Source organism: Oncorhynchus mykiss, chromosome Y (genome assembly GCF_013265735.2).
Source record: "Oncorhynchus mykiss isolate Arlee chromosome Y, USDA_OmykA_1.1, whole genome shotgun sequence".
NCBI classification, from domain to species: Eukaryota; Metazoa; Chordata; class Actinopteri; order Salmoniformes; family Salmonidae; genus Oncorhynchus; species Oncorhynchus mykiss.
Window position 1 is genome coordinate 40,524,446 of NC_048593.1, and position 25,999 is coordinate 40,550,444.

General features: G+C 44.1%; 1 protein-coding gene across 3 annotated transcripts in view; it reads right to left on the minus strand.

Moving 5' to 3' along the window:
* dclk1a (doublecortin-like kinase 1a) overlaps positions 1-25,999 on the minus strand; it is a 228,305-nt gene that overhangs the window by 80,733 nt on the left and 121,573 nt on the right. For all 3 annotated transcript variants that reach the window (XM_036967391.1, XM_036967389.1, XM_036967390.1), the window contains one exon: positions 18,605-18,718. In XM_036967391.1, the coding sequence (XP_036823286.1) occupies positions 18,605-18,718 (114 nt within the window). The remainder of the gene's footprint in view (positions 1-18,604; positions 18,719-25,999) is intronic.

Consider the following 25,999-nt stretch of genomic DNA (forward strand, 5'->3'; position numbering starts at 1 on the left):
ACCTAGACTGATATAGGCAATGAGAATGGAACCCAGACTGATATAGAACCTGAAAATGGAACCCAGGCTGAAATAGAACCTGACAATGGAACCTAGGCTAATACAGAACCTGAGAATGGAACCTATAATGATATAGAACCTTAGAATGGGACCTAGTCTGATAGAGAACCTGAGAATGGAACCTAGAATGATATAGAACCTGAGAATGGAACCTAGTCTGATAGAGAACCTGAGAATGGAACCTAGGCTGATACAGAACCTGATAATGGAACAGAGAATGATATAGGAGATAAGAATGGAACCCAGAATGATATAGAACCTGAGAATGGAATCTAGGCTGATACAGAACCTGAGAATGGAACCCAGAATGATATAGAACATGAGAATGGAACCCAGACTGATATAGAACCTAAAAATGGAACTCAGGCTGAAATAGAACCTGACAATGGAACCTAGGCTAATACAGAACCTGAGAATGGAACCTATGCTGATTTAGAACCTGAGAATGGAACCTACACTGACATAGAACCTGAGAATATAACCCCCACTGATATAGAACCTGAGAATGGAACCAAGACTGACATAGAACCTGAGAATGGAACCCAGGCTAATATAGAACCTGAGAATGGAACCCAGACTGATATAGAACCCGAGAATGGAACCCAGACTGATGTAGAGCCTGAGAATGGAACCCAGACTGATTTAGAACCCGAGAATGGAACCCAGACTGATATAGAACCTGAGAATGGAACCCAGACTGATATAGAACCTGAGAATGGAACCCAGACTGATGTAGAACCTGAGAATGGAACCCAGACTGATGTAGAACCTGAGAATGGAACCCAGACTGATATAGAACCTGAGAATGGAACCCAGACTGATAGTAGCTATAGTAGTTTTAAGGGTAACATAAAGTAACTGGTGTAAACTTATCGTTCAATTTATCGTCTTTCTGATAATTCAGTCAATTTATCATGATATGTGACTTGATCAGGGAAACTAGGCGTATGTCGCACATCACAACTTCACAGGAGATGCATTTGAATGTGACCATTTATATTTTTATCAAAATGCATTTTTTGGCAGAAATTCCTTCTGGAACATGTGCACTTTCATATGCCTGAATATCAAACTTGTATGCCATCTGTAAATAGGGATACAATTGTGAAATTACGAGCCTAGTTGGTTTAGCCACAAAAAAAGACAGGAACCTTCCTGCTAGTCATGATAGGCTGAGATAATGGATGGGCTGGACATGCCGAGAGATGAGTTCGGATTGGTCTACCATGTAGTACGCCACTGTCTATAAAATTAACTGCTCAGTATGTGTAGATCATCCTTGCAACTGCAGCTTTTTTTAAAGATATCACAAAGAACTGCAAAAGTGTTGCTAATGCTCTCCTCTTTCTGGAGGACGATCGTGCCATGTTGACTCTCTCTTACTCTGAGAAAATGAATCAGACGATGAGGAAATCACTGATTTAGGTCAAAACGTTTTTATTGAACCAGACACTGTATAGCCTTCTGAAACGGCGATCAATAGTGTTGTTGTCACGGAAGAAGTTGACAGAGTTTTGAAATCAGTGAAATGACCAGCGGAAGCAGAGTATTTTATTTTTGTACCTTTATGTAACTAGGCAAGTCAGTTAAGAACTAATTCTTATTTTCAATGACGGCCTAGGAACAGTGGGCTAACTGCCTGTTCAGGGGCAGAGCAACAGATTTGTACCTTGTCAGCTGCGGGATTTGAACTTGCAACCATTCTGGTTACTAGTCCAACGCTCTAACCACTAGGCTACCCAGTATGATAGCTAAAGAGATGGAGAAAATTCTGGCATTGGATTGCAAATATGCAGAGGGAATCGAAAAGAGAACACACAGAAGAAGGCTGTTGTATAAAACACCTGTCTCTGGATTACATCTTCAAACTAAGGGAAACCATGGTGACAGAGAGGGAGAAGTGTTCATGCATGTATAAGGGTAAGAGAGTCTAGATAGCTACATTTTCACATATTACAAGTTTCAAATTTTGACAAATTTTGCGCGCTAAATAGCGTTTCAATCGGTGACGTCACTTGCTCTGAGACCTTGAAGTAGTAGGAGATGATTGTGGACTTCAGGAAACAGCAGAGGGAACACCCCCCTATCCACATCGATGGAACAGTAGTGGAGAGGGTAGTAAGTTTTAAGTTCCTCGGCGTACACATCACAGACAAACTGAATTGGTCCACTCACACAGACAGCATCGTGAAGAAGGCGCAGCAGCGCCTCTTCAACCTCAGGAGGCTGAAGAAATTTGGCTTGTCACCAAAAGCACTCACAAACTTCTACAGCACAATCGAGAGCATCCTGGCGGGCTGTATCACCGCCTGGTACGGCAACTGCTCCGCCCACAACCGTAAGGCTCTCCAGAGGGTAGTGAGGTCTGCACAACGCATCACCGGGGGCAATCTACCTGCCTTCCAGGACACCTACACCACCCGATGTTACAGGAAGGCCATAAAGATCATCAAGGACAACAACCACCCGAGCCACTGCCTGTTCACCCCGCTATCATCCAGAAGGCGAGGTCAGTACAGGTGCATCAAAGCTGGGACCGAGAGACTGAAAAACAGCTTCTATCTCAAGGCCATCAGACTGTTAAACAGCCATCACTAACATTGAGTGGCTGCTGCCAACACACTGACTCAACTCCAGCCACTTTAATAATGGGAATTGATGGGAAATGATGTAAAATATATCACTAGCCACTTTAAACAATGCTACCTAATATAATGTTTACATACCCTACATTATTCATCTCATATGTATACGTATATACTGTTTACACTGTGTATAAGACAGTAGTTTTGGAATTGTTAGTTAGATTACTTGTTGGTTATTACTGCATTGTCGGAACTAGAAGCACAAGCATTTCGCTACACTCGCATTAACATCTGCTAACCATGTGTATGTGACAAATAATATTTTATTTGATTTGATTTTAGTAGTTCGCCTTGCTCTGCAAGGGCCGCGGCTTTTGTGGAGCGATGGGTAATGATGCTTCGTGGGTGACTGTTGTTGATGTGTGCAGAGGGTCCCTGGTTCGTGCCCGGGTATGGGCGAGGGGACGGTCTAAAGTTATACTGTTACATTAATGCATACTGTTAGCTAGCTAACGTTAGCTGGCTGGCTGGCTCGCTAATGTTACGTGTATGATCTGTGTAGTAATATTATTCCTATCTAAGAAAGCCATTTGCATTGCTAGTTAGAGCCTTATGTTAGCTGGCTAGCTAACATTGAACCGAGTTGGTTAGCTTTAGTTACCTGCAGATTTATGCACGGTAGTAACATTATGACTGGTGCATGTGACAAATAAACTTTTATTTAATTTGATATAGTGTGTTCTTACAAGAGACGGTAATGTGAAGAACAACATGACCTGCACCCAAGTCAAATTAGGATATAAAATTAGGCCAACGAGAAAGTGTCCAAGTTCTCAAATTCTCCGGTAGAATGCCCTGCTTTTAATTCGTCAAATTCACAACCATAAACTATTTTCTGTAAATTAATGATCTTGTTGTGAGTTTACTTTCATGTAATAATGAATAAAAAATGTGCTAAAGTTAAGATGTTGTCAGCTATGATACTGTACAGTAATTATATGAACTGGGTAGCTAGCCCGCTAACTTAACTTAATGCTAGCTAGCTAACGAACAAGCTAGAAACTAAACAAAACGTTGCTTTAGAAAGTTGATTTTAGATGCCTGTTTTACTATATTGACACTTACTAAATACATTTATATATGGATGGGTTTGTTGGTGTTAAAATCCACCTATTTTGGACCACCAGGCTGCTAATGTCATGCCGTTTTTGGGATTATACTTTTTCATAACGACAACAACAAGTTTGATGTCAGACGTCAATAGAATGTTAATGATGTCACTACGACAACTGTCTACAGACATGTCGATAGTATAAACCTTTAGTCATGAAATCTTTGGTTGTATAGTTCACTACTGTACTCACTCTGTTTAGCACATGACCTTACATGTGAATCCTTAAAGAGATGGGTGGGGCTAAGGCTTAAGAGGGTGTGAACGATACTGAATGTGGTGTAGACAAAGAAGAGCTCTCCAGTAGGTGTACCAAAATATTCAAGGACCATTTTCTCAAAAGTGGGGTTACAAGTTTATCGCCTTTCAAAGCGCAATTACATTCCCATTGTTCCTCAACTGTAGTGTATGATATACAATTTTCTAGCTTGGAGTCTCCACTTTTATTCAATGTAAAAAACACAATTTCAAATGTTGCTACATAAGACTGAATCAAGCTGGTCGGTCACATATAGATTTTCGTCCATTTTGCCTAGCTCTAACCCAGACAGACAGAACCTCAGCATGGAACCCAGACAGTTCGTAGAACCTGTTAACATCCTGCCTGTCTGACACCAATCAGAAAGCAGTACCATCATCTCAGTGTTCCGCCAGACTGCTAAACAGGAAACCAGCTCCATATATGGTCGTCGCGATTGTCTCCACATTATCTCTCTGCTCCGCGTTTCCACAGCAACCAGGTCTCACTCTCACGTGCATGCACACACACACACTCCGACTCCTGAACAGCCGGCTCTTCTAAAACAGTTTGATCCAATCATATTACAAATGATGACTCGCTCCCTGAACTATGTAAATCAGCAAAACATATCTAGGCTTCACAGAACCTATTCACTTGCTATGTCCATCTAGACTTCACAGAACCTATTCACCTGCTATGTCCATCTAGACTTCACAGAACCTATTCACTTGCTATGTCCATCTAGACTTCACAGAACCTATTCACCTGCTATGTCCATATAGACTTCACAGAACCTATTCACCTGCTATGTCTATGTAGACTTCACAGAACCTATTCACTTGCTATGTCCATCTAGACTTCACAGAAACTATTCACCTGCTATGTCCATCTCTGTGTCACCCCCCCCCCCCACTCTCTGTCTCTCTGTCTCTCTCCCCCCACTTTCTGTTTACCCCCTGCACTCTGTCTATCTGTCTCTCCCCCCTCTCTTTCCCCCCACTCTCTTTGTCTTTCTCTCCCCCTCTCTCTCCCCCAACTCTCTGTCTGTCTCTCTCTCCCCCCCACACTCTCTCTTTCCCCCCACTCTCTTTTTGTCTCTCCTCTCCCCCCTCTCTCTCCCCCCACTCTCTGTCTGTCTCTCTCTCTCCCCCACACTCTCTCTCCCCCCACTCTCTGTCTATCTGTCTCTCTCTCCCCCCTCTCTTTCTCCCCTACTCTATGTTTGTCTGTCTGTCTGTCTCTCTCCCCCCCACACTCTCTCGTTCCCCCCACTCTCTTTCTGTCTATCTCTCTCCCCTCTCTCTCCCCCCACTCTCTGTCTGTCTCTCTCTCCCCCCCACACTTTCTCTCTCCCCCCACTCTCTGTCTATCTGTCTCTCTCTCTCCCCTCTCTTTCTCCCCTACTCTATGTCTGTCTGTCTGTCTCTCTCTCTCTCTCCATCACTCTCCCCCACCCCCCCCCACTCTCTCCCTCCCCCTGCTCTGTCTATCTGTCTCTCTCCCCCCACTCTCTCTCTCCCCACTATCTGTCTATCTCTCTCTCTCTCCCCCTACTCTCTGTCTATCTATCTCTCCCCCCACTCTCTCTCTCTCTCCCACCTACTCTCTGTCTATCTGTCCCACCTCTCTCTCAATTTCAATTCAAGGGCTTTATTGGCATGGGAAACATGTGTTAACATTGCCAAAGCAAGTGAGGTAGACAACATACAAAGTTAATATATAAAGTGAAAAACAACAAAAATTAACAGTAAACATTACACATACAGAGGTTTCAAAACAGTAAAGACATTACAAATGTCATATTATATATATATATACACAGTGTTTTAACAATGTACAAATGGTTAAAGGACACAAGATAAAATAAATAAGCATAAATATGGGTTGTATTTACAATGGTGTGTGTTCTTCACTGGTTGCCCTTTTCTCGTGTCAACAGGTCACAAATCTTGCTGCTGTGATGGCACACTGTGGAATTTCACCCAGTAGATATGGGAGTTTTTCAAATTTGGATTTGTTTTCGAATTCTTTGTGGATCTGTGTAATCTGAGGGAAATATGTTTCTCTTATATGGTCATACATTCGACAGGAGGTTAGGAAGTGCAGCTCAGTTTGAGTGCAGTGTGCACATAGCCTGTCTTCTCTTGAGAGCCATGTCTGCCTACGGCGGCCTTTCTCAATAGCAAGGCTATGCTCACTGAGTCTGTACATAGTCAAAGCTTTCCTTAGGTTTGGGTCAGTCACATTGGTCAGTTATTCTGCCACTATGTACTCTCTGTTTAGGGCCAAATAGCATTCTAGTTTGCTCTGTTTTTTGTTAATTCTTTCCAATGTGTCAAGTAATTATCTTTTTGTTTTCTCAAGATTTGATTGGGTCTAATTGTGCTGCTGTCCTGGGGCTCTGTGGGGTGTGTTTGTGAACAGAGCCCCAGGACCAGCTTGCTTAGGGGACTCTTCTCCAGGTTCATCTCTCTGTAGGTGATGGCTTTGTTATGGAAGGTTTGGGAATCACTTCCTTTTAGGTGGTTGTAGAATTTAATGGCTCTTTTCTGGATTTTGATAATTAGTGGGTATCGGCCTAATTCTGCTCTGCATGCATTATTTGGTGCTCTACGTTGTACACGGAGGATATTTTTTGCAGAATTCTGCATGCAGAGTCTCAATTTGGTGTTTGGCCCATTTTGTGAAGTCTTGGTTGGTGAGTGGACCCCAGACTTCACAACCATAAAGGGCAATGGGCTCTATGACTGATTCAATAATTTTTAGCCAGATCCTAATTGGTATGTTGAATTTTATGTTCCTTTTGATGGCATAGAATGCCCTTCTTGCCTTGTCTCTCAGATCGTTCACAGCTTTGTGGAAGTTACCTGTGGCGCTGATGTTTAGGCCAAGGTATGTATAGTTCTTTGTGTGCTCTAGGGCAATGGTGTCTAGATGGAATTTGTATTTGTGGTCCTGGCGACTGGACCTTTTTTGGAACACCATTATTCTGGTCTTACTGAAATTTACTGTCAGGGCCCAGGTCTGGCAGAATCTGTGCAGAATATCTAGGTGCTGCTGTAGGCCCTCCTTGGTTGGTGACAGAAGCACCAGATCATCAACAAATCGTAGACATTTGACTTCAGATTCTAGTAGGGTGAGGCCGGGTGCTGCAGACTTTTCTAGTGCCTGCGCCAGTTCGTTGATGTATATTTTGAAGAGGTTGGGGCTTAAGCTGCATCCCTGTCTCACCCCACGGCCCTGTGGGAAGAAATGTGTGTTTTGCCAATTTTAACCGCACACTTGTTGTTTGTGTACATACATTTTATAATGTCGTATGTTTTACCCCCAACACCACTTTCCATCAATTTGTATAGCAGACCCTCATGCCAAATTGAGTCAAAAGCTTTTTTGAAATCAACAAAGCATGAGAAGACTTTGTTTTGGTTTGTTTGGTTGTCAATTAGGGTGTGCAGGGTGAATACATGGTCTGTTGTATGGTAATTTGGTAAAAGGCCAATTTGACATTTGCTCAGAACATTGTTTTCATTGAGGAAATATATGAGTCTGCTGTTAATAATAATGCAGAGGATTTTCCCAAGGTTACTGTTGATGCATATCCCACGGTAGTTATTGGGGTCCAATTTGTCTCCACTTTTGTGGATTGGGGTGATCAGTCCTTGGTTCCAAATATTGGGGAAGATGCCAGAGCTAAGGATGATGTTAAAGAGTTTTAGTATAGCCAATTGGAATTTGTTGTCTGTATATTTGATCATTTCATTAAGAATACCATCAACACCACATGCCTTTTTGGGTTGGAGGGTTTTTATTTTGTCCTGTAACTCATTCAATGTAATTGGAGAATCCAGTGGGTTCTGGTAGTCTTTAATAGTTGATTCTAAGATTTGTATTTGATGCTGTATATGTTTTTGCTCTTTCTTCTTTGTTATAGAGCCAAAAAGATTGGAGAAGTGGTTTACCCATACATCTCCATTTTGGATAGATAACTCTTCGTGTTGTTGTTTGTTTCGTGTTAGAGTCTATGGATTCTTCAATTGCATTGAACGGATTCCTGACGTGCTGTTCCTTCTTTTTCCGTAGTGTATTTCTGTATTGTTTTAGTGATTCACCATAGTGAAGGCGTAGACTCAGGTTTTCTGGGTCTCTATGTTTTTGGTAGGACAGGTTTCTCAATTTCTTTCTTAGATTTTTGCGTTCTTCATCAAACCATTTGTCATTGTTGTTCATTTTCTTCGTTTTTCTATTTGAGATTTTTCGATTTGATATCGAAGCTGAGAGGTCAAATATACTGTTAAGATTTTCTACTGCCAAGTTTACACCTTCACTATTACAGTGGAACGTTTTACCCAGGAAATTGTCTAAAAGGGATTGAATTTGTTGTTGCCTAATTGATTTTTGGTAGGTTTCCAAACTGCATTCCTTCCATCTATAGCACTTATTAATGTTACTCAGTTCCTTTGGATTTGATGCCTCATGATTGAGTATTGCTCTGTTCAAGCAGACTATGATTTTGCTGTGGTCTGATAGGGGTGTCAGTGGGCTGATTGTGAACACTCTGAGAGACTCTGGGTTGAGGTCAGTGATAAAGTAGTCTACAGTACTAATGCCAAGAGATGAGCTATAGGTGTACCTACCATAGGAGTCCACTCGAAGCCTACCATTGACTATGTACATACCCAGTGTGTGACAGAGCTGCAGAAGTTGTGACCCGTTTTTGTTGGTTATGTTGTCATAGTTGAGCCTAGGGGGGCATATGTGGGAGGGAATGCTGTCACCTGCAGGCAGGTGTTTGTCCCCCTGTGTGCTGAGGGTATCAGGTTCTTGTTCGGTTCTGGCATTTAGGTCGCCACAGACTAGTACATGTCTATCTGCCTCTCTCTCTCTCCCCCCCCCACTCTCTCTCTCCCCCCCACTCTCTGTCCCCCCCACTCTCTCTCTCCCCCCCACTCTCTGTCCCCTCCACTCTCTCGCTCCCCCCTACTCTCTGTCTATCTGTCTCTCTCTCCCCCCACTCTCTCTCTCCCACCACTCTCTCTGTCCCCCCCACTCTCTCTCTCCCTCCCACTCTCTCTCCCCCCACTCTCTCTCTCCCTCCCACTCTCTCTCCCCCCACTCTCTCTCTCCCCCCTACTCTCTGCCTATCGGTCTCTCTCTCCCCCCCACTCTCTCTGTACCCCCACTCTCTCTCCCCCCCACTCTCTCTCTCTCTCCCACTCCCCCCCACTCTCTCTCTCCCCCACTCTCTCTCTCCCCCCCACTCACTCTCCCCCCACTCTCTGTCCCCCCCACTCTCTTTCTCCCCCCCACTCTCTCTCTCCCCCCCACTCTCTCTCTCTCCCCCACTCTCTGTCTATCTGTCTCTCTCTGTCCCCCCTACTCTCTCTCTCTCCCCCTACTCTCTGTCTATCTGTCTCTCTCTCTCCCCCCCACTCTCTCTCTCCCCCCCACTCTCTCTCTCCCCCCTACTCTCTGTCTATCTGTCTCTCTCTCTCCCCCCTACTCTCTCTCTCCCCCCTACTCTCTGTCTATCTGTCTCTCTCTCTCCCCCCCACTCTCTCTCTCCCCCCCACTCTCTCTCTCCCCCCTACTCTCTGTCTATCTGTCTCTCTCTCTCCCCCCTACTCTCTCTCTCCCCCCTACTCTCTGTCTATCTGTCTCTCTCTCTCCCCCCTACTCTCTCTCTCCCCCCTACTCTCTGTCTATCTGTCTCTCTCTCCCCCCTACTCTCTGTCTATCTGTCTCTCTCTCTCCCCCCCACTCTCTCTCTCCCCCCTACTCTCTGTCTATCTGTCTCTCTCTCTCCCCCCTACTCTCTGCCTATCGGTCTCTCTCCCCCCCCCCCACTCTCTCTGTACCCCCACTCTCTCTCTCCCCCCCCACTCTCTCTCTCCCCCCTACTCTCTCTCTCCCCCCTCTCTCTCTGTCTTTTGTGTGTATTGTTTTGTATTGATAGGTATTACTGCTCCACTGTTGGAGATAGAAACATAAGCATTTCACTGCACCTGCGATAACATCTATCTCCATTTCTTTCTCTCCCTCTCTCTTCCCCTCTCGCTCTAGCTTTTCTCTCTCATCTAAACAATAGGTCAAACCAATAAGCATTTCAGAGAAAATAGTCATCATACAGGAAAAAGATATTTACTCCTATTTATAATTGTATATTTTATATTGGGTGTGATGCAATATGTATGATAGCAAAGCAACTACACATGCATTAACACAGATCAGCACGCACATAAACAAACAAATGCACAAACATGTAAACACACACACAGGCACACTCACCACACACACACACACACACACACACACACACACGCATGCACTTACGCAAGCACACACAAACACTACTGTCTGAATGACCAGGTACAGACTGCTGTAACCCAACCCTATGCCAGGTACAGACTGCTGTAGACCAACCCTATGCCAGGAACAGACTGTTGTAGACCAACCCTATGCCAGGTACAGACTGCTGTAGACCAACCAACCCTATGCCAGGTACAGACTGCTGTAGACCAACCAACCCTATGCCAGGTACAGACTGCTGTAACCCAACCCTATGCCAGGTACAGACTGTTGTGGACCAACCCTATGCCAGGAACAGACTGTTGTGGACCAACCCTGTGCCAGGTACAGACTGCTGTAACCCAACCCTATGCCAGGTACAGACTGTTGTAGACCAAATCTATGCCAGGTACAGACTGTTGTGGACCAACCCTATGCCAGGAACAGACTGTTGTAGACCAACCCTGTGCCAGGTACAGACTGTTGTAGACCAACCCTATGCCAGTTACAGACTGTTGTGGACCAACCCTATGCCAGGAACAGACTGTTGTGGACCAACCCTATGCCAGGTACAGACTGCTGTAGACCAACCCTGTGCCAGGTACAGACTGTTGTAACCCAACCCTATGCCAGGTACAGACTGCTGTAACCCAACCCTATGCCAGGTTCAGACTGCTGTAGACCAACCAACCCTATGCCAGGTACAGACTGTTGTGGACCAACCCTATGCCAGGAACAGACTGTTGTGGACCAACCCTATGCCAGGTACAGACTGCTGTAGACCAACCCTATGCCAGGTACAGACTGCTGTAGACAAACCCTGTGCCAGGTACAGACTGTTGTAGACCAACCCTATGCCAGGTACAGACTGCTGTAGACCAACCCTATGCCAGGAACAGACTGTTGTGGACCAACCCTATGCCAGGTACAGACTGCTGTAGACCAACCCTATGCCAGGAACAGACTGCTGTAGACCAACCCTATGCCAGGAACAGACTGTTGTGGACCAACCCTATGCCAGGTACAGACTGCTGTAGACCAACCCTATGCCAGGAACAGACTGCTGTAGACCAACCCTATGCCAGGAACAGACTGTTGTGGACCAACCCTATGCCAGGTACAGACTGCTACTTTGTGCGAATCTGCAGGATTGAGTCACCAACCCACTCCCTCCCTCTCTACCCTCTTTCCCTCTTATCCTCACTCCCTCCCTCTCTGTCCCTCCCTCCCACACTCTATCCCTCTCCCCCTCTCTCCCCCTCGATCCGTCTCTCATTCCCTCTTTGGCTCTCAATTTGAATTCATGTTTGCACTGGTAGACACACACACGCACACACGCACACACACACACACACACGCACATGCACACGCACACGCACACGCACACGCACACGCACACACACACACAGTGCCAGACAGTTCTTCATGCAGTTGTTCTGCAGTGTTGACTCAGACACAGAGGAGAAAGTCATCACGGCGTCATCTCAAATGGCACCCCATTCCCTTTGTAGTGCACTACTATGTACGAGGGTCCATAGGGCCCTAGGCAAACGTTAGTGCACTACTATGGACGAGGGTCCATAGGGCCCTAGGCAAACGTTAGTGCACTACTATGGACGAGTGTCCATAGGGCCCTAGGCAAACGTTTGTGCACTACAAAAACGGAATAGGCTGTCGTTTGGGACACAGTTGATCACTAGCATGAACACTAATACATGAATAAACACAACCTCCTTCCTAGGTCTGTCAGGGCACCTTCATAAAAATTACTATACAAAACCTATTGATGCAGTAGTGACTATGTAGAGACTTGGGAGGGATTGTGAGGTGAATGTGTAGTTTATGCTCTACTCAAGACACACAAGTAGAGGTGTTATAGTGTTCAGTACGAAAACAGTAATGTTTCCTGTAGTAATCAGGTAGAGATTTTGAAACAGCTAACATCAACTAACTGCTTCCTGTTTTGTCTTCTTCGGTGGTCGCGAAGAGCCGGTGTTGTAAAGCGGTAGTGTTTTGACTACTTATTTACTAGCAACATCAAGTAGTCAAAACACTACAGCTTAACTACACCGGCTTTTGGCGACCACAGAAGAAGACAAAACAGGAAGCGGTTGGTTGTTGTTAGCTAGCTACTGTTTTTAACAATCCCGGATGTAAATCATATTTTATCCTTCACCATCCCGTCGTTCATAACTTTTTTAATAACTTTCCTTTTTTGCTTTATAAATACTTTCATGTCGTTGTTTAGCCATTTGTTTAACTTTTTACCACATAAAAAACAATTGCTAGTCAAAACAGTCTTAGCCATTAGCCATTGAGTGTAGCCTGCTAGCCCCATTGAAATGTAGTTATATAACCTCTGTTTTTGGCATACTAATAAGTATGTGTGTTTGTGTAACGGCTGTGAAACGGCTAGCTTAGTTAGCGGTGGTGCGCGCTAAATAGCGTTTCAATCGGTGACGTCACTTGCTCTGAGACCTTGAAGTAGTGGTTCCCCTTTGCTCTGCAAGGTCCGCGGCTTTTGTGGAGCGATGGGTAGCGATGCTTCGTGGGTGACTGTTGTTGATGTGTGCAGAGGGTCCCTGGTTCGCACCCAGGTCGGGGCGAGGGGACGGGCGTAAAGTCTATACTGTTACATTTGTATGCAAATGTACAGTATGTTCATATTGGTATACCTACCCATTCCGCTTACCTCGTTTGACCTGTTGCCAAGGAAACCAAGGAGACCCTCGACATAAGAAGACGGGAGGTCATTGTTGGTAAGATTAATATTGTTTCTGAAATGTTTTTCTGTGTCGTCTTAGTTGATCTCTGTTAGCTGATAATGGCTTGAGGAGGCATACAACAGTAATAAGTAGTCATTGTCTCGTAATTAGTGCTGAGCGATTAACCAAAATATATATATATTATTTTAAACAACTAATTGACTGATGATATTGGTTTCAATTATTTTAATTACATTTAGTTCAATTTTTTTTCTCTGAGCTTAATGAGCACATTGCACAGTTTCTCTAGAGATAAATCAGATCCAACCTGAACTGTGCCATGTAGTAGGGAGTTGTAGTTTCTCTAGAGATAAATGAGATCCAACCTGAACTGTGCCATGTAGTAGGGAGTTGTAGTTTCTCTAGAGATACATCAGATCCAACCTGAACTGTGCCATGTAGTAGGGAGTTGTAGTTTCTCTAGAGATACATCAGATCCAACCTGAACTGTGCCATGTAGTAGGGAGTTGTAGTTTCTCTAGAGATACATCAGATCCAACCTGAACTGTGCCATGTAGTAGGGAGTTGTAGTTTCTCTAGAGATACATCAGATCCAACCTGAACTGTGCCATGTAGTAGGGAGTTGTAGTTTCTCTAGAGATACATCAGATCCAACCTGAACTGTGCCATGTAGTAGGGAGTTGTAGTTTCTCTAGAGATACATCAGATCCAACCTGAACTGTGCCATGTAGTAGGGAGTTGTAGTTTCTCTAGAGATACATCAGATCCAACCTGAACTGTGCCATGTAGTAGGGAGTTGTAGTTTCTCTAGAGATACATCAGATCCAACCTGAACTGTGCCATGTAGTAGGGAGTTGTAGTTTCTCTAGAGATACATCAGATCCAACCTGAACTGTGCCATGTAGTAGGGAGTTGTAGTTTCTCTAGAGATACATCAGATCCAACCTGAACTGTGCCATGTAGTAGGGAGTTGTAGTTTCCAACAGGCCAATATTCTACATAGTTTAGCACAATAAACGTGGTAATTAACTACAATGACCATAATCCATTGTGCATCATCTGTGTTTCTTTTATGCCTGCTATGGAAGAGACAAGAATGCACAATTGTGAGGGGATATAGAGAGCAGCTTTTGCTTAGCGACGTATCGTGATTATGGGATGATTTAGAGAGCAGCTGTTGCTTAGCGACGTATCATGATCATGGGGTGATCTAGAGAGCAGATGTTGCTTGGCGAGGTATCTCTACCTGAAAAATACATGATCTCAGTGATTGATAGTTGGTATTCAGCAGTCATAAAAGTAGGCCTTATTTACTTTGAAGAACTACTAAAATAGTGATTTTGTCAGACAGCAGCTCTATAGAGACGAGATGATGACTTGGAATTAAATAATAGTCATCAAATAAAACTAATGTAATATAAACAACAACTGAAATATTGTATTAAAGTAAAGTAATGTGAATAAATGATGGTTAATAAGTGATAAGCAGTAATGGGCAGTCACTACCATCATGGGACTTTTATTACAGTCACTACCATCATGGGACTTTTATTACAGTCACTACATTTATGGGACTTTTATTACAGTCACTACCATCATGGGACTTTTATTACAGTCACTACCATCATGTCACTACCATCATGGGACTTTTATTACAGTCACTACCATCATGGGACTTTTATTACAGACACTACCATCATGGGGACTTTTATTACAGTCACTACCATCATGTCACTACCATCATGGGACTTTTATTACAGTCACTACCATCATGGGACTTTTATTACAGTCACTACCATCATGGGATTTTTATTACAAACACTACCATCATGGGACTTTTATTACAGTCACTACCATCATGGGGACTTTTATTACAGACACTACCATCATGGGACCTTTATTACAGTCACTACCATCATGGGGACTTTTATTACAGACACTACCATCATGGGTACTTTTATTACAGACACTACCATCATGGGGACTTTTATTACAGTCACTACCATCATGGGACTTTTATTACAGTCACTACCATCATGGGACTTTTATTACAGTCACTACCATCATGGGACTTTTATTACAGTCACTACCATCATGGGGACTTTTATTACAGTCACTACCATCATGGGACTTTTATTACAGTCACTACCATCATGGGGACTTTTATTACAGTCACTACTATCATGGGACTTTTATTACAGTCACTACTATCATGGGACTTTTATTACAGTCACTACCATCATGGGACTTTTATTACAGTCACTACCATCATGGGGATTTTTATTACAGTCATGGGACTTTTATTAAGTCATGGGACTTTTATTACAGTCACTACCATCATGTCACTACCATCATGTCACTACCATCATGGGGACTTTTATTACAGTCACTACCATTACGGGACTTTTATTACAGTCACTACCATCATGGGGACTTTTATTACAGTCACTACTATCATGGGACTTTTATTACAGTCACTGCCATCATGGGACTTTTATTACAGTCACTACCATCATGGGACTTTTATTACAGTCACTACCATCATGGGGACTTTTATTACAGTCACTACTATCATGGGACTTTTATTACAGTCACTGCCATCATGGGACTTTTATTACAGTCACTACCATCACGGGACTTTTATTACAGTCACTACCATCATGGGACTTTTATTACAGTCACTACCATCATGGGGACTTTTATTACAGTCACTACCATCATGGGGACTTTTATTACAGTCACTACCATCACGGGACTTTTATTACAGTCACTACCATCATGGGGACTTTTATTTCAGTCACTACCATCATGGGGACTTTTATTACAGTCACTACCATCATGGGACTTTTATTACAGTCACTACCATCATGGGGACTTTTATTACAGTCACTACCATCATGGGGACTTTTATTACAGTCACTACCATCATGGGACTTTTATTACAGTCACTACCATCATGGGGACTTTTATTACAGTCACTACCATCATGGGGACTTTTATTACAGTCACTACCATCATGGGGACTTTTATTACAGTCACTACCATCATGGGACTTTTATTACAGTCACTACCATCATGGGACTTTTATTACAGTCACTACCATCATGGGACTTTTATTACAGTCACTACCATCATGGGACTTTTATTACAGTCACTGCCATCATGGGACTTTTATTACAGTCACTACCATCACGGGACTTTTATTACAGTCACTACCATCATGGGACTTTTATTACAGTCACTACCATCATGGGACTTTTATTACAGTCACTACCATCATGGGACTTTTATTACAGTCACTACCATCATGGGACTTTTATTACAGTCACTACCATCATGGGACTTTTATTACAGTCACTACCATCATGGGACTTTTATTACAGTCACTGCCATCATGGGACTTTTATTACAGTCACTACCATCACGGGACTTTTATTACAGTCACTACCATCATGGGACTTTTATTACAGTCACTACCATCATGGGGACTTTTATTACAGTCACTACCATCATGGGACTTTTATTACAGTCACTGCCATCATGGGACTTTTATTACAGTCACTACCATCACGGGACTTTTATTACAGTCACTACCATCATGGGACTTTTATTACAGTCACTACCATCATGGGGACTTTTATTACAGTCACTACCATCATGGGGACTTTTATTACAGTCACTACCATCACGGGACTTTTATTACAGTCACTACCATCATGGGGACTTTTATTTCAGTCACTACCATCATGGGACTTTTATTACAGTCACTACCATCATGGGACTTTTATTACAGTCACTACCATCATGGGGACTTTTATTACAGTCACTACCATCATGGGGACTTTTATTACAGTCACTACCATCATGGGACTTTTATTACAGTCACTACCATCATGGGGACTTTTATTACAGTCACTACCATCATGGGGACTTTTATTACAGTCACTACCATCATGGGGACTTTTATTACAGTCACTACCATCATGGGGACTTTTATTACAGTCACTACCATCATGGGGACTTTTATTACAGTCACTACTATCATGGGACTTTTATTATTTGTTTTATTTTTGTGTTACAGCATTCAAACCCAAATAATTGAAACCGAAAAGTAAAACAGTGATTACATTTTTTTATAATCGAACTGAAACCGAACCGAAGTCAAAAAGCACTAATCGCTCAACACAACTAGTAATTCAATGGTGAACATGTAGGAATTGTAGGTATGTGTCGATTTTAAGTAGTAGATACCCAAAAGCTCAGTAGTTGGCCTCCCGAGTGGCGCAGCGGTCTAAGGCACTGCATCTCAGCACTAGAGGCATCACTACAGACACCCTGGTTTGATTCCAGGCTGTATCACAACCGGCTGTGATTGGGAGTCCTATAGGGTGCCACCCAACTGGCTAAGCGTCGTTCGGGTTTGGCCGGGGTAGGCCGTCATTGTAAATAAGAATTTGTTCTTAACTGACTTGCCTAGTTAAATAAAGTTTTTTAAAAACACAGTTGTCAATAAGGGAGAATGATGTACTGATTTGAGTAGGAAATATGTCATGTTAACCAGTAATGAAACATGCCAATTTATCACTCATGACAAAATACTACATAAATCACTACAGGTTTACTACATATCTCAATAGCAATCCATTACAAAAACCAGTCGGTTTGGTGCAGTGATTCAACAGTACTTTTTCATGAGTGCAGAACATGTATAATCCCCCCCCCCCCCCCACCCACACACACACACACACACACACACACACACACACACACATTTTACTATCCTTGTGGGGACCAAACAATTCCCTAACCCCTAAATTTAACCCTTAACCTAACCTTAATCCTCACCTTAAACCCAAACCTAAACTTAAACCTAAACCTAACCTTAATCCTAACCCTAACTGCAACCCTAACCCTAAACCTAAACCTAAACCTTAATTAAGCCTAAAAAAGCCTTTTTCCTTGTGGGGACTGGCAAAAATGTAAGTGTGTATTTGTCCTTGTGAGAAATCCTCATAGTGACAAGCACACACCTACAGGCATACACACACCTACAGGCATAAACACACCTACAGGCATACACACACCTACAGGCATACACACATCTACAGGATCCAGGCACACATAAACACACAAATACTCAAACACACATTCATAAACAAACACATTGATAAACAAACAAATTCATAAACAAACACATTCATACACAAACACATTGTTTAAATAAACACATTCATAAACAAACACATTGTTTAAATAAACACATTCAAAAACAATCTCACTCATCCACACTAACACTAACACACACTATCTAGCCTAAAGCGCGTGGCCCCAGAGGTCAGAACATGTTAAGGTTCATCTCGGTTCAGTTGGACAGAAAGAATCCGACAGGACTAAGTCTCTTGCCGTTTGACAGAAGTGTTTACAGCATAAACAACAACAATAAAGAAACACGAGGGTGTGTGTGTGTGTGTGTGTGTGTGTGTGTGTGTGTGTGTGTGTGTGTGTGTGTGTGTGTGTTTCTGTGTTGCAGTCTTACCGGAGCCTGCGGGGGACATTCTGCGTTTGGACAGGCCCACGGAGCGAGGAGAACCACGGTTGGTCAGAGGAGCGGACATTTTACCATAGGCCATTGACTTCATCACACGACACTCTGAAACAACAGAAGATTTTTTTTTAAATGATTAAGACACTGTTTTAGTTATGCTTAGGAGCCTTGCTCAATGGCACAACAGCAGTAGGTGGCATCCCTCCAACTGCTAGCGAACACAGTTCATCATCTAATATGTGATTCCCCCACCAGACCTGGGATTAGAACAACTCTCTGGTCCCTGGTCTGTCTCTATAACAACTCTCTGGTCCCTGGTCTGTCTCTCTAACAACTCTCTGGTCCCTGGTCTGTCTCTCTAACAACTCTCTGGTCCCTGGTCTGTCTCTCTAACAACTCTCTGGTCCCTGGTCTGTCTCTAACAACTCTCTGTTCCCTGGTCTGTCTCTCTAACAACTCTCTGGTCCCTGGTCTGTCTCTCTAACAACTCTCTGGTCCCTGGTCTGTCTCTCTAACAACTCTCTGGTCCCTGGTCTGTCTCTAACAACTCTCTGGTCCCTGGTCTGTCTCTCTAACAACTCTCTGGTCCCTGGTCTGTCTCTCTAACAACTCTCTGGTCCCTGGTCTGTCTCTCTAACAACTCTCCGGTCCCTGGTCTGTCTCTCTAACAACTCTCTGGTCCCTGGTCTGTCTCTCTAACAAATCTCTGGTCCCTGGTCTGCCTCTAACAACTCTCTGGTCCCTGGTCTGCCTCTAACAACTCTCTGGTCCCTGGTCTGTCTCTCTAACAACTCTCTGGTCCCTGGTCTGTCTCTAACAACTCTCTGGTCCCTGGTCTGTCTCTAACAACTCTCTGGTCCCTGGTCTGTCTCTCTAACAACTCTCTGGTCCCCGGTCTGCCTCTAACAACTCTCTGGTCCCTGGTCTGTCTTTCTAATAACTCTCTGGTCCCTTGTCTGTCTCTCTAACAACTCTCTGGTCCCTTGTCTGTCTCTCTAACAACTCTCTGGTCCCTGGTCTGTGTCTAACAACTCTCTGGTCCCTGGTCTGCCTCTAACAACCCTCTGGTCCCTGGTCTGCCTCTAACAACTCTCTGGTCCCTGGTCTGTCTCTCTAACAACGCTCTGGTCCCTGGTCTGTTTCTCTAACAACTCTCTGGTCCCTGGTCTGTCTCTCTAACAACTCTCTGGTCCCTGGTCTGTCTCTTTAACAACTCTCTGGTCCCTGGTCTGTGTCTAACAATTCTCTGGTCCCTGGTCTGCCTCTAACAACTCTCTGGTCCCTGGTCTGCCTCTAACAACTCTCTGGTCCCTGGTCTGCCTCTAACAACTCTCTGGTCCCTGGTCTGTCTCTAACAACTCTCTGGTCCCTGGTCTGTCTCTCCAACAACTCACTTGTTATTTGTTATTTAGTCCTGCCGTACATACCTACACGTACACTACGGTCAAAAGACGCAGGCCTCCTATTTGTCCCTACAATTTCTAAGCAAACAGCTGGAGGCAGGGCTTTCTCCTATAGAGCTCCATTTTTGTGGAATGGTCTGCCTACCCATGTGAGAGACGCAGACTCTGTCTCAACTTTTAAGTCTTTATTGAAGACTCATCTCTTCAGTAGTACCTTTGATTGAGTGTAGTCTGGCCCAGGAGTGTGAAGGTGAACAGAAAGACACTGGAGCGACGCACATTGCTATCTCTGCCTGGCCGGTTCCCCTCTCTCCACTGGGATTCTCTGCCTCTAACCCTATTACAGGGGCTGAGTCACTGGCTTGCTGGTGCTCTGCCATGTCATCCCTAGGAGGGATGCGTCACTTGAGTGGGTTAAGTCACTGACGTGACTGTCTGGGTTGGCGCCCCCCCATGGGTTGTGCCGTGGCGGAGATCTTTGTGGACTATACTCAGCCTTGTCTGAGGATGGTAAGTTGGTGGTTGAAGATATCCCTCTAGTGGTGTGGGGGCTGTGCTTTGGCAAAGTGGGTGGGGTTATATCCCGCCTGTTTCGGCCTGTCCGGGGGTATTGTCGGATAGGGCCACAGTGTCTCCCGACTCCTCCTGTCAGTAGTTTATGTGTCGGGGGCTAGGGTCAGTCTGTTTTTTATTCTGGAGTATTTCTCCTGTCTTATCGGGTGTCCTGTGTGAATTTAAGTATGCCCTCTCCAAATGTCTCTCTCTTTCTCTCTTTCTTTCTTTCTATCTCTCTTTTGAGGACCTGAGCCCAAGGACCATGACTCAGGACTACCTGGCCTGATGACTCCTTGCAGTCCAGTCCACCTGGCCGTGCTGCAGCTCCAGTTTCAACTGTTCTGCCTGCAGCTATGGAACCCTGACCTGTTCACCGGACGTGCTACTTGTCCCAGACCTGCTGTTTTCAACTCTCTAGAGACAGCAGAAGCGGTAGAGATACTCTGAATGATCAGCTATGAAAAGCCAACTGACATTTACTCCTGAGGTGCTGACTTGCACCCTCGACAACCACTGTGATTATTATTATCTGACCATGCTGGTTAGCTATGACAATTTGAACATCTTGGCCATGTCCTATTATAATCTCCACCCGGCACAGCCAGAAGAGGACTGGCCACCCCTCATAGCCTGGTTCCTCTCTAGGTGTCTTCCTAGGTTCTGGCCTTTTTAGGGAGTTTGTCCTAGTCACCGTACTTCTACACCTGCATTTCTTGTTGTTTGGGGTTTTAGGCTGGGTTTCTGTACAGCACTTTGTGACATCAGCTGATGTAAGAAGAGATTTATAAATACATTTGATTGATTGATTTATCTGGTTCCTGGTCTGTCTCTCTCTCTAACAACTCTCTGGTCCCTGGTCTGTCTCTCTAAAGTCTAGGCCAGCGGTTCCCAAACTTTTCCACGAAGGTTCCCCTTACAGCATTCACGACACAAACTGTTCACAGCCCTCTTGTTGGTGGAGTTTGGAGGTTTGCAGGTTTAATGCTTATTTCCTGCCATTCTACACATTGTATCATGTGTTGCAAATAATAATTTTTCAGTTTTAAAGCAAATTTTCTTGCAATTCTAATGATTTTGCCATGTCTACTGTGCATTCATGTGATATATGAGTGTTTCAAACATTACAACAAACTCTATGGGTGAAAAAAATCTAGCTACAAAACATTAGCCGACATGGGCTAGTTGATCTGTACATTTCTGACAAGATGTAAATAACTCTCAGTTACCTGATTAATCAGTTTAATAGCGTAATACTAATTACAGAGAATCTTTGATAAAAAAACTAAAAGTCTTCATTTAATGATAGTATAGACACGACCGTGACATGATGAGGAAAACCTACAACACAACAGCACCCAACAGTTTGTGAACCACTGCTGTAGGATAAGGAGGGAGACTTTTCCTTCACAAGTTCATGAAACACATTTTGAATTCTTCCTAGAGTATGTACGTGAGGTCGGGGTGAGTCTCGACCCCTAAAATTATGACATTAGAGTGTGTCAAAGTGATGACAGCATGTCAGAGAGAAGGTGCTGAATTAGGGAGATGGTGAGAGGTGGTAAGCTGTGTGTGTGTGTGTGTGTGTGTGTGTGTGTGTGTGTGTGTGTGTGTGTGTGTGTGGCGTGCGTGCGAGCGTGAGTAGCACAAACCACAAGCAGTATTTTAACCTAGAAGATAGCAGCTGTAAATGCTAGATTTTATTATCTAATTTAAACACAGCATTAAGGGGTTTGACTGAATTGAGTCCATAGACCTTTGCAGAGAGTCGCCGGCATCATCAGCCACCAGGCACCAGTCTCCCCAAAATGGAGGGCAGTATGGCTTCGACTTCAACCATCTGACACTCCATTACAGCTCAAAGAGTCGCCCAGTCACTCAAATAAGATACACATTCCAAAGTCTCAGCCCGTAACCAGTCGCCCAGTTTGACTCAGTTCTTCTGCGCCGTCGATGCCATCTTGGCTCTGAGAGACTGGCCTTGGGCAGACTTCGTCGGTTCCAGTCTGTTCCAGTCGCCCCTTTGTTAAGCCAGACTACATTAGTTTAAAAGAAACTAGGACTTCAAGTGGCTCTGACTGATCCGTAGGAGGAGAAAAATCATTCTGATTAACTTAGACTTAATACCAATCCTCCTTCTCTCTCTCTCTATCTGTCCATCTCTGTCATCTGTTTCTGTATTTCATTCTGTCTTCCACTTCATTTACCCCCCCTTTCTATCTCACGTCCGGTCCATCTCTCTAGTCTGTCTCTCCTCCCTTAGAAACTGAGAGGAAACAGGGAGGGAAAAAAGCAATGCTGTGAAGATTGGAGGGAGGTGTGTACGCGAGAGACTGGTGGGACGAGTGTGTGTGTGTGTGTGTGTGTGTGTGTGTGTGTGTGTGTGTGTGTGTGTGTGTGTGTGTGTGTGTGTGTGTGTGTGTGTGTGTGTGTGTGTGTGTGTGTGTGTGTGTGTGTGTGTGTGAGAGAGAGAGAGAGAGAGAGAGAGAGATGAGGGGTTGGCAGAATGTTCTGTTCTACAGTTGGACACAGAGGAGAGCGGAGGAAGATATTCAATCCAATCTACAGGCACTGAATTGAAACATTAAACTGAAATACAAAAACAAGAGATCTGAGCAAGATGGTGCACTGTACTTTTCAAATAGCACACACACACATAAACAGTGTACTACTTAAAATAATTGTGTATTATAGGACGAGGGGTCTGGACATTTGAAAAGCACAGAGGGTGTTACACACTGAACAACATAACAATGACACACACAGGGAAAAAAGGAGAGGAGAGGAGAGGAGAGGAGAGGAGAGGAGAGGAGAGGAGAGGAGAGGAGAGGAGAGGAGAGGAGAGGCCGTCAGGCTACGAGATGGATCAAGAGGGATGTCAGTTAGTGTCACATTAGAACTCCCATCTGAAAAAGAGAGAGAGAGACAGAGACACAGAGAGAGAGACAGACAGCGACAGAGACAGAGAGAGAGAGAGACAGAACGACAGAGAGACAGAGGGAGAGACAGAGATAGAGACAGACAGGGAGAGAGACAGAGAGAGAGAGAGAGAGAGAGAGAGAGAGAGACAGAACGACAGAGAGAGAGACAGAGGGAGAGACAGAGATAGAGACCCCACAGACACAAACAGAATCCATAGAGCCCCAGGACAGCAACAAAATGAGACCCAAACATATCATGAGAAAACAAAAAGATAATTACTTGACACATTGGAAAGAATTAACAAAACGAGAATGCTATTTGGCCCTAGCAGAGAGTACACAGTGGCAGAATACCTGACCTCTGTGACTGGCCCAAAATGAAGTAAATCTTTGACTATGTACAGACTAGGTAGCAGAAAGACAGGCTATGTGCTCACTGCCAACAAAATAAGGTGAAAACTGAGCTGCACTTCCTAACCTCTTGCCAAATGTATGACCATATTAGAGACACATATTTACCTCAGATGACCCACAAAGAATTCGAAAAACAAATCCAATCTTGATAATATCCCATATCTACTGGGTGAAATTCCACAGTGTGCCATCACAGCAGCAAGATTTGTGACCTGTTGCCACCAGAAAAGGGCAACCAGTGAAGAACAAACACCATTGTAAATACAACCCATATTTATGTTAATTTATTTTCCATTTTTTACTTAACTATTTGCACATTGTTACAACACTGTATATAGACATTATGTGACATTTGAAATGTCTTTATTATTTTCAAACTTTTGTGAGTGTAATGTTTTACTGTACAATGTTTATTGTTTATCATCTACTTCACTTGCTTTGGCTATGTTTCCCATGCCAATAAAGCCGCCTGAATTGAAATTGAATTCAGACAGACAGACAGACAGACAGACAGACAGACAAACAGACAGACAGACAGACAGACAGACAGACAGACAGACAGACAGACAGACAGAGAAAGTAGGAAGATGGAAAGAAAGCAGGTGGGTGGGAGAAAATGAGAAGAAGAGAGAGGGGGATGAAGATATAAAGAGATGTGTAGACACAGATCGGAGGCCAATGTTCAGCCTGGTGCAAGGGAACTCTCTTTGTGTGGTTCGTTGCATGCTGGACAATGTTTAGTGGGGCACTCAGGGAGAGTGTAAGAAGGGCCTAAGGGTAGTTAATGGAACACACCACAGTCTGTTGTTCACAGGGGGAGGGAGGGAGGGAGGGAGGGAGGGAGGGAGGGAGGGAGGGAGGGAGGGAGGGAGGGAGGGAGGGAGGGAGGGAGGGAGGGAGGGAGGGAGGGAGGGAGGGATATTGATGTTGTGTAACACAGCAATGTGGTGGTCATTTTGAAAATGGATGAGGGGAGAGAAGGAGAGAAATAAAATATTTAGTAAAAGAATCAAGACAATGTCAGATCAGGAGAATGTGAAGTCAGGAGAATGTGAAGTCAGGAGAATGTGAAGTCAGGAGAATGTCAGATCAGGAGAATGTCAGGTCAGGAGAATGTCAGATCAGGAGAATGTGAAGTCAGGAGAATGTGAAGTCAGGAGAATGTGAAGTCAGGAGAATGTCAGATCAGGAGAATGTCAGGTCAGGAGAATGTGAAGTCAGGAGAATGTCAGATCAGGAGAATGTCAGGTCAGGAGAATGTCAGGTCAGGAGAATGTCAGGTCAGGAGAATGTCAGGTCAGGAGAATGTCAGGTCAGGAGAATGTCAGATCAGGAGAATGTCAGATCAGGAGAATGTAAGGTCAGGAGAATGTCAGATCAGGAGAATGTCAGATCAGGAGAATGTCAGATCAGGAGAATGTCAGGTCAGGAGAATGTCAGATCAGGAGAATGTCAGGTCAGGAGAATGTCAGATCAGGAGAATGTCAGATCAAGAGAATGTCAGGTCAGGAGAATGTCAGGTCAGGAGAATGTCAGGTCAGGAGAATGTCAGATCAGGAGAATGTCAGATCAGGAGAATGTCAGGTCAGGAGAATGTCAGGTCAGGAGAATGTCAGATCAGGAGAATGTCAGATCAGGAGAATGTCAGGTCAGGAGAATGTCAGGTCAGGAGAATGTCAGGTCAGGAGAATGTCAGGTCAGGAGAATGTGAAGTCAGGAGAATGTCAGATCAGGAGATTGTCAGACAAGGAGAATGTCAGATCAGGTCAGGAGAATGTCAGGTCAGGTCAGGAGAATGTCAGATCAGGAGAATGTCAGGTCAGGAGAATGTCAGGTCAGGAGAATGTCAGGTCAGGAGAATGTCAGATCAGGAGAATGTCAGGTCAGGAGAATGTCAGGTCAGGAGAATGTGAAGTCAGGAGAATGTGAAGTCAGGAGAATGTCAGATCAGGAGAATGTCAGGTCAGGAGAATGTCAGATCAGGAGAATGTGAAGTCAGGAGAATGTGAAGTCAGGAGAATGTGAAGTCAGGAGAATGTCAGATCAGGAGAATGTCAGGTCAGGAGAATGTGAAGTCAGGAGAATGTCAGATCAGG